The following is a 14,148-nucleotide window of genomic DNA, read 5'->3' as shown; positions in this document are numbered from 1 at the left end:
TTAGAGTATCAGTGGAAAACTGCACTTTATAATCTGATTTATTTGTTTTTGGCGCCATTTGTGTTCAGTTTGTTCAATAAAAGAAATCTGGAAATAATTTTCTTAAATTTTTTTAAACTAGTCCAAACCCATTGAGTACAGCATACCATACCATGACTTAGTCATACCAAAAATTAGAAAAACCCAACAACATTGGTCCACAGGGGGAGCCACAGCGATCGGTCGCATTTTAGCCATTTTGAAGCATTTTTCTGTTGTTATAGCGCCACCCAGTTGCCAATTAGAGTTAAATTTCTCCAGTCACCTTGAGGCGTCCTGTTCTACATATCTACCAAGTTTAGTAAAAATCCATATGGCGGTTAGGCCTAGATAAGAAATGAGCTCTCTAGCGCCCCCATTTTGTTTGATGGGGTCAATAATGGAGGGGTCCCCTCAGATTATGTGTGGTCATATGCCTACAAAGTTGCGTGGTGATGGGTGAAACCCTTGAGATGTTCTACACCTTTATGTGATGAGCCACGCCCTCCGCAATATTCATTGCCTTATAGAAGCTCAGTTTTAGGAAGTTTTCCAACTTTTGCCAAGAGGGAACTTTAGATATTGGTCCCTAGATTATGTTCACCCAGTTTCATGCAGATCGCTCAAACTTCCTAGGAAGAGATCCATTTGAAGTGTTTTTCAGAAAATTCAAAATGGTGGAAAATCTATATAAGCGGAAGTTATGGGTTCTTGAGGCAAATGTGTTCCTCATGAGGAGAGGCATCTCTGTGCAAAGTTTCATGTCTCTACGACATAGGGGGCATGAGATATGCCCATTCAAAGTTTGCCATTTCAATCGGTTGCTATAGCGCCCCCCTTTGGCCAATTGATGTAATATTGCTTCATTGGCATCCTCCCATGACCCTCTACCACTGTGCCAAATTTCACATGGATTGACCAAGTCAGTGAGGAGGAAAAACGTGGAACACACACACACAGTTTTCATCATAGTAAGATTGAATAACCAATTTGTTCCATCAGTACATCTTAATACCTGTTTTTAATCATAACTAATGATGTTATCATGATATTTAACAACATCTCATATTTTCCTGATGGCCTGCAGCCCTAATGGCAACATATCTCCAGTCCATTGGTGAACACATGCATCATTCTTACCCAGAGAAAAACCCCTGTACCCTTTCTTCAGACACAAACAGCTGCAGTTTCTCTACAGCCTGTTCTAATGAGATCCCCCATCGCTGGCCTCAGAGGGTTTCTCTGCTCTGAGTTTTAAAGTTCAGCTAAAGGTAACAGCCGTCTCTCAGGCACGCTGAATGTCCGTAGAATTACTAACTAACATGGAACCATAAACAGGCTTCTTGAGCTCAGGGTGAATATAAAATACTGCAGCACACAAGTCTCTTTACTCTCCCTCCTTCACACCAAGTTGCTGTCTTATTAAAAAATGTGCCTTCACACTCTGACTTTTCTTTATCCACCTCGCACCTCTCCATTATGCATGAGCTGTTTTTACAGTATACAGAAAGTTCTGCTGCTGCATCTGTTTGGAGATCAGTTTGTTTCTCACCTTTCACCCCGTTACTTTTTATTGCTTTCTATTTGGGATCTGAACGTTTGGTCTACTTTCTTTAAGCTGCTGAGTCACATACATGCAGGAAATGCTAATGTAAATGTACTATCAGTTGTGCTCTCCATTTTGGGGAAGTCAGACTCAAGTGTGACTTTGTGGACCAACTAAAGGGCAACACCAGCCCCATAGCCTGCAGCGTCATTTGCGACATACAAGCTGCAGTTTGCAACATGAGATTTCCTCTTGCTCATTTTGACATTTTTCAAGAGTCAGAAAAAAACCTCCATGTTTGGAAGCCATGCTTTAGAGAGCACCAAAGGTTTCACAAGTTTATCTGCATTTTACAAGCAACAGTCATTTGTAAAACATGCCGTGCCACTGAGTGAAACTGACCCCATTCTGACTGTTATTTCAGTTTGTGGCCATTTTTCTGGCCCTGTTTAACTATGTAGGAAGATGCTTACAGAGCTCTGATAGCTCAGTTGTTTCTCTACCCAGGAACATGTCCATGATCGCATCTTCAGACCTGTTTGAAACATTGAACGTATCTGAGATCTGGGCACTGTCATTCAAAAAAATGAGCCTTGTTCAGAATGATCAGGGTTTCAAAATCCCATGTTTTGCTGTCCAGGATCAGCCAATCCAGTTTTCAAAGCATCATTAGAATGTATCGCCCTGATCCAGATACAAACTTTTGATTACTAAGATTACTAAATCCAGATAACCAGGGCTCCGAGTGGCACTACATATCACAATGTAGGCAGTCTGCCAGCAAACATACTGCAGTTACCATTTATCATCAAATGTGAAAAAAAAGATATTAACAGCTATTTGGGGGATTATTTTACAGGGACAACATCCTTTTTTTATTTTACTCTACTTAAAGGCTCTGTTACAGGAGCTAAGTCTATTACTAGCCACTGAGGTATTTGCCCAGGGTTGACGCGCCTGTTGCTGGACACGCTACGCTACCTTCGTTACTGAAATGTTGAATGAGAGTCCATGAAGGTTCTTGCGTTGCATCGCCCTAACATTTTTTCCACGTGTGCATTGCAAAGTCCATCTGTTACATCCACATTTGACGCTCAGTACAATACAAACAAAACTGTAGCGGTCTGCGCCATTGCGGTCAAAAACCATTTGCCCTTCCGGGCCAAACACCTGATGACCATAGTGGGGTGACATCCTAAAATACCTGCACTCACCAGGTGACTGTACAGCGCCCCCATTGCCCACACAGTGAATTACACAGTTAGAAGCAAACCTCCCAATAACATACTTGGCTCCTATAGGCTCAATAGAGACAGAGCGCAACACGTCATAATCTGAAAGCCACGCCCCCAAAGAGGAAACGAGGTCTGCTTTCTCCTCTGCTTCCTGGCTCGTTCACTGTCATTTTGCCTCTGCAGCCGCACCTTCAAGTCTCCACGACTGAATTGCTAGCTAGCTAGCTAAAATGATTAGCTATAGCTAGCTAATAATTAGCTAATAATAGGATGGCAAAGGATTATTTTAGCATGCTATGCCTACCAGAGAGGCAACGGTATATTGATAAGCTTAATATTGCCGGTCTACCTCAGTGTCCCTTCTCCTTACCTTGCTCATCTTGGAAAAACATGAAGTGGAGATTCTTTTTTAAGAAGACGAGCATTTCGGCATGCTCAGCCGTCAGCCTGCTCCTACTACCGGCACACGTTGTTTTGAGACATGCCTCTACATGCTGGTAGATTGATAGAAGTGCTAGAGCAGACCGCTGGAATGGAGCGCTTGAATCGCTGAGCGCTGGGCACAATTATAACAGAAGTTGCATTCATACTGTCAATGCTTTAGCTTATCATACATAAATACAGTTAACTGTTAACTGTTACTCTAAAAAATACATTTGGAGGGTTTGACAAAGTCTATGCTGCACACACAGGCATACCGAGTGTCAGGATCCCACAATTTCTTCCCTGTTGGAGCCTCACGTTTTATTGCCTGTATTCACTTTTGTCCTCTACAAGGTTCCGTTTCTCTGCTCGGCAGCTGATATAAGCTAAGCTCTGGGTTTTTATTGGCCGTGCAGCCCACCACACCGCAACTTTTCGGCATTTGGACTGGAAACGGAGGGGAAAGTGTGAGGGGAAAGCGGGCCTCGTTTCCCCTGTGGGGGCGTGGCTTTCAGATTATGACACGTTGCGCTCTGTCTCTCTAGTCAGCCCTATGTCTTCTTTATCTACTTTATCATTGTAGCTGTTAATCAAACCAAGTGCAAAATATAAATAAATAGGCGTGGGAATAATCAGACCTGTTTTCAATTGCAAATTTTGTCCCCAAAGACAAATGTATGTGCAGATTGCCTAATGTCTAATTTGTATTTGCAATATTAATAATTAATATAATAAAAAAATCGATACTCTGCACTTTGTGATGATGCAAGATTGCCACACAAAAATATAGCGATACTATGCCGAATCAGTTTTTTTTCCCCACCTCACGTACACATATTTGACCACTTGAAAAAATAGATTACATTTTGTTCCTGAAATCCACTCTGAATCAAGCTTTCTGCTGGGATCAGGATAATCCTGATTTATTCATGTATTTATTTTAATCAAGCGTAACCCAATCCTACAAAAAAGTTTTGAACAACACAAACTAAAGGTTTGATCCAGATCAAAACCCAGACTGGATTACATAATCTAATCCAATTTCAGAATCCTTTTTGTCTTTTCAACAATCAAATTTCAAGATTTGATTCAACCTGATAGCCGAAATTTGATCACATTACTTCTGAACAACTGGGTACTGATTCAGAGGACATGAACCAGACTGTTAGAACACCATCAGTGCTTTAATGTATGGTTTGTGGTTCATGGGTTTGAAAACTGTGAGAGAGTTTGTTATCTTTGATTTGAACCGGTCGGGAAACCTGACCTTGTTGGCCTCTCTTCTTCTATCTCACAAGTAGCTTGTTTCCCGGACAGTGATTTGATAATCTTTCCAGCCACATGGTGGAGATTTTATGGGTATGGAGGACTTTGATCTCGTCCTGTTGTGACATGCCAACACTTATCTCCTGACACCTAAGACGTTAAAATGTCTGGACCAGTCTGGAGTTCTGAAGAAACCTCTTGGACTAGAAACCTCAAGGCATCTAAAACTGACGTGCAAATTGAATTGCTATTGATGTTGTACTTCTAGATGCCATGCTACAGTTTATGTGCCTCACTGAGAATCTATTTAGACACCATAAACCTATCAAACCTTGTGTTATGAGTTTTTGTCTGATTGAAATCAGTTGCAGAAACCTGTAGTTTTAAGCTTTTCTGTGTTATTTGGAGCCATTATATACTTAATAGGCTATATCTCAGCTGGACAGTCACATCACATGCAGCCTTTTGGACAAACACAGTGACACACACATTTATCGAATGTTGCAAGGATCATGGCTGCAGTTTCAAGGATGTTTACAGGTTTATTCCTTGCCCTGCTCCAGATTAAGGGACTGTCTGAGGACAAGTGTGTGTTTAGCATCTAAAAAAGGAAACTCTGCAAACAGCTTATTCTTAAACTGAAGGGTACGTTTGCGGACAGCGAGGCGGAGCTTGTTTTTTAAAAGAAAGAACTCAGATTGAGCCCAGCGCTGCCACAACATCCTTCCCCCTGATGCCACATGCATAATTGCCCCTGCTGAAGGAGGTGGGAAATTAAAGAGAAGATTTCCCTGCAGGAATCGGTGAAGTTTCTGACCTGTTTTTCTTCCTGTTTTTGCACTTAGAAAACTCTGTGCCCTTCATGCCAGTTACACAACCATGATGAAATTTCCCAGCTGAATGCTTATCAGTCTGAGAGACTCCCCTTGAAGAGTACCAACAAACGAACAAAGCTCCTTTAGATGAAACAAACAGTTTGCTTCGTACCAGTTAACTGAATTATATCGAACAATTATTTTTCACGGATAAATGTCATTAGATCGGCACAAGTCTGTTAGGACACTCTTGTTCTCAGCAAAACTGTGTCAGCTTTATCTGCCATGTGTTGTGAATACTTTCCTCAGATTAGATTAAGTTTATTAGTTGGTGGGAAATGTTTCTTATCCATAATTTAGACCTACTTTTCTTAGTTTTATCTCAGAGCTCTGGGGTTATATTTACTTGAGTTCTTAGAAGTTGTGACTCACAGAAGAGGCAACAATAAAGCAAGTTTCATTTCCTTAATCATCCAAATTTACAAGCAGCTCATAAGATGGAGGTCAAGGGTCAAGAACTACAACGCCTTAAGAAGTGTTCATTCAGCAGTTTTAGGTGAAAATAAAGCCACAAGTGGCAACTCTGGTGTTCGTGTCAGCAAGGACCACAAGAAATTAGAAACTGCAAAGGATCATGACCTTTGACAGTTTACCACATCTGCATTAAAGATAATTATCAGGTTATTTGACGATCAGACAGACGCTCATTCATCTAATTATCCAAATCTCTGCTGGGCCACTCTCGTTTTTTGGCAACACCATCCACACCTTTTGGGCTATAGCAGAAACATTTTGGGGACATGCTTCAGTGGTTTGATTAAAAATATCCAGTCAGTTCGGCGATTTACAGGCAAATTTTACACAAGGCGTATGCACTTGTTTTGAACTGGTGGCACTCTCAATAATTCAAAATAATTTTACACACGTGGTTCAATATACTGCGAGTTTTGTAATGACTAGATGTACTTACTGATTTACAGTCTGATTTGTGTCGATGCAATGCCCATTTTTTTTGTATTTGTAGCACCCTCTAGTGCTTGATTTGAGAGCCTTTCAGGATATGTTTCTGGTACGTATCTGGACATTTCCTGCAAGTTTGATGATGATCTGCTTGACGGTTGTGAGGTTAGGTTAATTTATGTGCTGAGCCACGGCTCTTTTAAAGTTTATTGCTCAATATTTTCAAATTGCAATAAGATATCAACAAGTTAATGATAACTTTTGATGGAGTTGGTCCAATGATGATCCACAGAAAATTTTGTCGAAATCGGACCTACCGTTTAGGAGCAGATGTCAAAAATGTGTTTTTCAAAAAAATCAAAATTGAGTTTGGCGCCCCCTATTGAGACATTTCAAAATAATTTTACACACATGGTTCAGCATTGATATTTTACATACCCTGCAAGTTTTCTGATGATTGGATAAACAATTTCTGATTTATAGTCTAATCTGTGTCATGCCACACCCATTGTTTTTTTGCATGAGTTGAAATCTGGTACAAATTGGACGTATGGTTTAAGTGGAGATGTCAGCAAATTAAAAATGATGGAAAATCTTGTCAGGTGGACCTTAATGGTTCTTGAGGATTTTTTGTAGAGCACATTGAGCTGGACATGGGTGTCAAATTTCAAGTCAGTCTGACACATGGTGTGACGGGCGTGGCGTTTCCAAAAATGAAATTTTGGGGCCTAAATTATCGCGTCACCATCTGGCTGATTAGGCTCATATTTCTCAGGCAACATTTGCACACAACTTCTAGTCATTGGTGAAAATTTCATGTGTCTACGATGTACCATCTCAGAGGTTGAAAAGTTCAGCTGAGTCCTCAAACGTTCAACAAGTTGTGTTGGCGGCATGTCTTATTTTGGCAGAATGCTGCCTTTGTTGTGTCAACCTGAGTTACTTACGCTTCTCTGTCTTTCTCTGTCAGGATGCGAGGCAGAAGTTCCGCTCAGTTCTGGTTGAAGCGACGGTGAAGCTGGACGAACTGGTGAAGAAGATCGGCAAAGCTGTGGAGGAGTCCAAGCCTTACTGGGAGGCCCGCAGGTTGGCCAGACAGGTCAGTCAGCAGTGCATGAAGGGAGAGAGGGATGGTAAAAATGGTCTTGCTTGTTAATTGAGTCGACTCTGTCGCAGATCTTGATTGCTGACAAGTAAAATAACTTGTTTGATCATTTTGCTTTCAGAGCTGTGTTATATATTTATTTATTTTTTCCACATAGCCAACACAATGTCTGCAGGCCTATTGCCAACATATTCACAGTGTTCAGTTGTGTATGTCCAGGTTGTTGTCTCATTGAGTTTTAATTGTTTTGGGATTTTACCTGGTCAGAAGGTGAGACTTGATTGATTACTAACTAGAGTTTGTAAACTGATGTTTTGATATAGTTTTGCTGTTAAATGTGGATTGTTTGCCTTTTTTGATTCTCCGTTTGGAGGCATAAGGGGAAAATATTTTCTCCAGGATTTCAATGTAACATTTTGCAAGTGAAGTATTCTCTTATATTTCATAATTTGCCTTCCTGTTGAATAGCATTAGTCCAGCCCTTTGATGACATTTGTCGAGGAGAATTTTCATGCACGAACTTCAGTCACTTTCAGTATAGCTAAGGGGGTCAAAACTTTTTCTGATGGGGCCCAGAGTAGATGATGTGAAAATGTGTGGGAACCAGCTGCTTCTCGCTTCATATCAGCTATTAAAAACAAATCCCGGGGCGTCGGTGGCTTAGTGGTAGAGCAGGCGCCCCATGTACAAGGCTGTTGCCGCAGCGGCCCGGGTTCGACTCCAGCCTGTGGCCCTTTGCTGCATGTCACTCCCTCTCTCTCTCCCCCCTTTCACATTTGTCTGTCCTATCAAATAAAGTTAAAAATGCCCCAAAAAATATCTTTAAAAAAACAAAAAAAACCCAAACAGATCCCATACAAATGAGACAAACGCCATTGTTTCATTTCTCAGTGAAAAGGTACTTAACTTTCCAACAGACGACATGCTTCTATGACAACCTGCCAGCTCCACCTGTGTAGTTCCTGTTTGGTGTATGTCCACAAACTGTATGATAGTCCTGTCATTGTGAGGCAAATGAAAAAAATGCAGAGTAATCTTGCTTGAGTAATCAATATTGTGTGGTGGGTGATATATGGTATATTTTGCACAAGCTGCAGGCCGTTTAAAATTGGTCCACGAGCCACAGTTGGCCCCCGGGGCTGGACTATGAACATGCCTGGTGTAGCTGATCAGTAAAATGCAGCAATTGGACACAGCTTAACACTGGTGACGAGGGGGAACTTCACAATCATTTCAGACCACGATCTCAGTTCCCTTTTCAGCCTCAGCACTGTGTGTGTGTGTTTGTTGTAAATAAAGGGGGAAGCAGCCACCTGCACGTCTCGATAAGCGCCCACACAGCTGTAGCGCTCAGGCAGGAAGCGCAGGGATCGACTGAGACTCTAAAAGGCTTCATTATGTTGTTTTCTTGCCTCCCCACCTTCTGATGTGGCTCATATCAAACAGTTCTTGGTGGTACGGAGGGGTTATTTTCCACAGTGTGCTGAGATGATGGTAATGGTGAAAGAGTTCCTGTGAAGTGACGCTGCTGTTGGTCTTCCCCTTTTTCAGCTTTATGTCCTTTTTTGACCCATTTAGGCTAAGTCCTCTGATGCCACTGCTTCTATTATTACACTTTAAGGATCACATTGAAATGTGAGATAGTGGAGATACATCACATTTGCTGCCAGATATCTTGAAGCCATGAAGACGTCATACTGTGGTTTTTCTTGTTCTTTGGACATCACTCACATGTGTTTGTATTTGATCTAAAATTTGGCACAAAGGCCTTGAGATTAGTTGATGATTTTATCCAGAAACATTTGTAGTTTTGTCTTTAGCATCTGGGCTTCTCATGTGGATTTGAACTTTTTATGCCTCCACGCCAGCAATAGCTGCGACCCAAGGCACTGTGTTTTCAGGTTGTCCATCCGTTTGTACCAATATCTGTATGCCCTATTCTTGTGAACATGATAGCGCAATGCCTTGAGGGAATGTCTTCAAATTTGCCACAAACGTTCACTATGACGCAGGGATAAACCAATCAAGTTTGTTGTGGCCTCATCTGTCTCATTCTCATGAACATGATATCTCAAGAACACTTTGAGACAATTTCTTTAAATATGGCACAAATGTTCACGTTGATCAGGGACGAACTGATTAGATTTGGGGGTAATAGGTCGAAGGTCAAGGTTGTTGTGACTTCATCTGTCTCATTCTTGTGAATGTGATGTCTCAAGAATGCCTTGAGGCAATTTTTTCAAATTGGCACAAACGTTCTCTCGGACTCAGAATGAACTAATTAGATTTTGGTGGTCAAAAGTCAAGGTCATTGTAACCTTGGATCCATCTCATTCTTGTGAACGTAGTGTCTCCGGAACACAGAGAGAAAATTTCCTCAAATTTGGCACAAACATAACCTTTGAGTCAAGGATAACCTGACTGGAATTTTCCTAGTCAACCAATAGTCATCATTTAGGGCCATCAGTGGACTAGTCTCCTGCATGTTTCTGATATTAATTTCATTATTAAATGATATATTTTGGTGGTTTGAGTTGAAGGTGTGAGAAAGAATAGCATCAGTAACATTGTTAACACTGTGCTACATTACAGAGAAATACAAACCGTACTAATGAACCTTCATTAATATAGGCCTATATTTTATCTACAAGTGCACGTCACACACTGAGCGAGCCGCCTGTTAATGACGCTGTGGGCTAATGGGCATGTAGCTACTTCCATGTTTCAGATGATACGTCATGTTTGTAGTCGACCAATGAAGATGAGTTTACATATCACCTTGGGTTCGTCCTTCACCTTCTCAAAATGATCCCACACTTTGGATTTCCTGCCCGACATGTTATTAACTAGCCTGTGGAATAACCGCAGGTACCAGCCCTGGAGATTAACCTGACTCCTGTCTGACTGCTGAGCGTGGACACTTTCAAATTAAATTCCCACATGGTCCAGTCATAAAGGTTTGGATTTATTTTGACAAGGCGCAGCTCCTAATACAGTTTCTCATTTGTTTTTTTGTTGTTGTTTTTTTGTTCTGTGACTAAGCAACCAATGAAATCTTGCCGACTAATGACCTTTCTGCTCGACTAAGGTTTGGTCAATCACTGGGGGCCACCCTAGTCGATGGTCACAATTCTAGTTCTCATGAATTATTTAGGACAAGGCACTGAGGTCATCAGACAATCCATTAATTCGTCCCTCTTTTGTTTGTGTCAAACCTGTCATGCAAAAAGTGCTGCTTTAAAATTCAGACACCTCTACAAATCATCTGCTTCAGTGATTGTTTGTGAAAATATAACACGACAGAATTTTCCCCTGTGGTTGTGGTGTACCGAGCCATTGCCCTTGAGGAACTGAGATGAGGATGCACAGCATGTGATCGTTGCAGTTCCTGCTACCTGTCGGCTCACCTGCTGGCTGGGTTTATTTCTGTTTCTTCTACACATTAACTGACTCTTGTTAAGCACGTATCTGGAACAGCTGAACTTCAGCTGTAAAATATGCCACAAGACCTAGATTGAACATTTTGTGAGGAGCTGGTTGCAGGCCTCAGACAGCAGAGGTATTATGATTGTTTTCGTGTCCTTAGAGAGGTCACATTTCATGGAGAAGTGCAGAAATACTTTAAAGTGTTAGAGCCAAAAATAAAAAACAGGAAAACGATAACTGACTGTAATTGTGTTTATAATAAGAGGAAGACAAGCATGTGAGGGATGAGAATTAGAAATGCAAAAGATGGAGGTTGCAGGGTTTCCTCCAGGGTGGCAAAACATTTTAAATTCACCATCATTTCACCCTCCACACTCCTCTGCTCTGTTAGGGAGACCAAGTTCTTCACAAACACAGTTTGGACTTTGCTGTCAGTTATACTGCAGCATCCTCCTCTGCATGACCAGACAGGCTAATTTAGCTCAGCATCACTCTGACAAAAATAATCAGTTGAAGTTCAGGGGAAGATTTTGGGCTCGTCTCCTCCTGCAGATGACCCAGTTTTGCTCTCTTTGCCAAGTTAGAGAGACTTTCCTGTAACTTGAAGGAACAACAGAAGGAAAGAAGCCCTTGTGTTGCGAAGCATTCTCTTGTCCTCTGTAATTTAGTGGTTAACCTTCAGTCTGACAATGGCTTTCTATTTACAGCCCAAAACCATGTGGTGTCTGACTCGACCTGTTCCAGGCAGGGTCCAATCCTACTTTGCTTTTTGTCGTTGTCCTCACAATAAGAGAAACGCCCCTGGTATGGAACAACCCTGAGATCCAAACATATCTGTGGGTTTTGGTAATTGTGGGCAGTGTGCGAAAATGCTTTGTTTTGGTGGTAAAAGGAATCGGATTTCGGACCTTGTCCTTGTCCTCAGGGTGTCTGGATTTAGTCTCTATGACTTGGAAGATTTGACTGGATTTAGACATTAATCATTTGCACCTGCGCCCCAGCTGTGATCAAGGCGATCTGCAGTAGAGGGGAGGAAGGGGTCTGGTTTGGGGTCCTCAGAATTGCATCTCTGCTTTTTGCAGATGATGATGTTCTGTTGGTGTCATCACACCATGACCTCCAGCAAGCAGTGGGAGGGTTTATCGCTGACTGTGAAGTCAGCACCTCCAAATCTGAGGCTATGGTTCACTGCCGTTACCTTGTTTACATTGGAGGCACAAAATGTTTTAGATCTGGCTCAACTGTTGACACACTGCAGTGTGATGTCATCCACCAAAACATCAATTGAGCATAGCATTACGCGGTAACAAGCTCAGCTCACATCCCGGCTACATCAGCTGATCTCAAGCAGCCTGATCAGCTCGTTGCTGATAGATCACATGATTCCTTTCCACGCAACCAATTTGCAAATCTCAGTCAGGGCACTCCATTTTAAACTGCTCTGTTCTGCCTACTGTTGCTGCTGCTTCCTCTGCAAGCTGCTTTGCAACCTGCCTCCACCCCACCTCCTCCTTTTCATGCTGTTTCTGACTTATCAGTGTCATTTCTGTTTGTCATTGGAGCTGCTGTGTTCTGTTCCAGGGGGTCTTTGCTGCTGCTCTTCCTGCCTTAGGCTGTCAATGTAGGCACATGGAAGGGCAGAGAGGTTTGCTCTCCCTGCCATTGCAAATGCAAATAAAGTTTTTCTTTGTCTGAAGTGGTCCTGACTGAATTCTGGTAGGTTTTTGCATAAATTCTATAGTTTACCTCGTGATTTCCACGACAGAAACAAAAGATGTCTCCTGCCAAAGAACACAGTCTCACCAGCACAGTCCCATTGTCTTGTTGTGTTGTAACGCTGTGATGTCTGGGGTCTGAACTGGGCTGCTGTTGCTGTGTTGCCATGTAACATTGTGAGCAGCCAGATGAAGGAAGGCTTCATTGTGTCTGTGCTTGAAATTAGAAACTTGGAGCTCGTCTCACATCACTGCCATATGCACCCCACTGTTTTCTCTGTGCAGTTTTCTGCAGGCCACAGATGAATACTCTATTAAGCAGAGTCATTTTCTGTTATCAGTCTGAAGGCTGCTGCCTTACTTAATAATTCATCAGAATGAACTTGGTAAAGAAATAATCAGATGCTCTGTATGGAGAACTACAGCAGTAATAATGTACCATTAAACAGTCTGCTAATGTTTCTACCTGAACGTGTATTTTTAGTGCACGAACACTTTGCTCTTTCATTTCCCACATCCAGTTTGTCTCAGCAGGTCTGACGTTTGAAACCAGTGACTTTGAAATCTCAGCCAGCTTCTCTGTCCTCACCATAACTGAATCCACTGGCCTATTTAAATATTTTCCATCTGGGGTATTTATCTGTGCTTGCTCTCCAAAATGCCCCTCTGGGCAGATTCAGCCTTTGTTACGCTTCGTATCAACAGAGAGAGATAAACGTCAGATTTTGTAAGCCGGCCTTGTTCTGCTCTCAAATCTTTTTATCACTCGTCTCTCTCTGTCCTCCCCCCGTACTCACTGTCTTTGTCTTTGCCTCTCTCTGATGGCTTCAGACTGCAGTGAGTTTTTATCAGATCTCTGCAGTAATTCACGGCACTATTCCAGCACCACACAAGCATTTAGAGCCCAGCTTCTGCTAACAATAAGTCTGGGAAGGAACATTCTGGATGAGACTTTTTGCTCATGGTTCCCCTTCAGGGCTATTGATTATTAATTAATTGATCTCATGATTATCTTTGTTTATTCTGGCATCATAATCCAGCTGTGAAAGCAGAGTTGAGCAGGTTTGTGGTTTTAGAGACGGGAATCAACTCCCTGTTATTTTGCAGTAACTCTGTTTTGTCACATCCTTGAGGAGACTCTAGTGACTGTTTTTAAGCTGATCCTGCGCTTTTGTCTTGATGAGGAAAACAGCGAGTGAAAATTTAGTATCTCATTATGAGGGTGATGGCAAAACAAAATAAGTGTGCTGAGCAAGATTTAATAAATGTTGAAAAAGCTTTAAAACCAGAGCAAGGGCATTTGGATTTTTAGTGGTGTTAGCAGAGACGCCAGTGTTGGTCGATTTGGTCCAGATTGAAATATGTTACAAACTGTTGAGTGCAATGTCATGAAATTTGATTCAGACATTCATGACCCCCAGAGGATGAAGCCTACTGACTTCTGGATGGATTGCCTCAAACGTTAGTACAGATATTTACGTTAACCTCGGGAGGAAGGCCTCCACTGGCCTCCACTGGCCTACATGCTGCCTGCTGCTATTTACTAACCTGTTTTCTGGACAATTCGTGATGTTGAACGCAACACGTGTAGGGGTGGGGGGAAAAAAAATCGATTTTTAGATGCATCGAGATTCTGTCT

At 41.9% G+C, this 14,148-nt stretch overlaps 1 protein-coding gene across 1 annotated transcript in view; it reads left to right on the top strand.

The window, feature by feature from the left end:
* Positions 1-14,148, top strand: part of sh3bp5b (SH3-domain binding protein 5b (BTK-associated)) — a 67,205-nt gene that overhangs the window by 10,863 nt on the left and 42,194 nt on the right. The window contains exon 3 of the mRNA XM_049582775.1: positions 7,234-7,362. Coding sequence (XP_049438732.1) covers positions 7,234-7,362 — 129 coding nt within the window. The remainder of the gene's footprint in view (positions 1-7,233; positions 7,363-14,148) is intronic.

Source organism: Epinephelus fuscoguttatus, linkage group LG8 (genome assembly GCF_011397635.1).
Source record: "Epinephelus fuscoguttatus linkage group LG8, E.fuscoguttatus.final_Chr_v1".
In the NCBI taxonomy this organism is placed as follows: Eukaryota; Metazoa; Chordata; class Actinopteri; order Perciformes; family Serranidae; genus Epinephelus; species Epinephelus fuscoguttatus.
The sequence above is the reverse complement of the archived record's forward strand: the minus strand, read 5'-3'. Positions and strand labels throughout refer to the sequence as shown.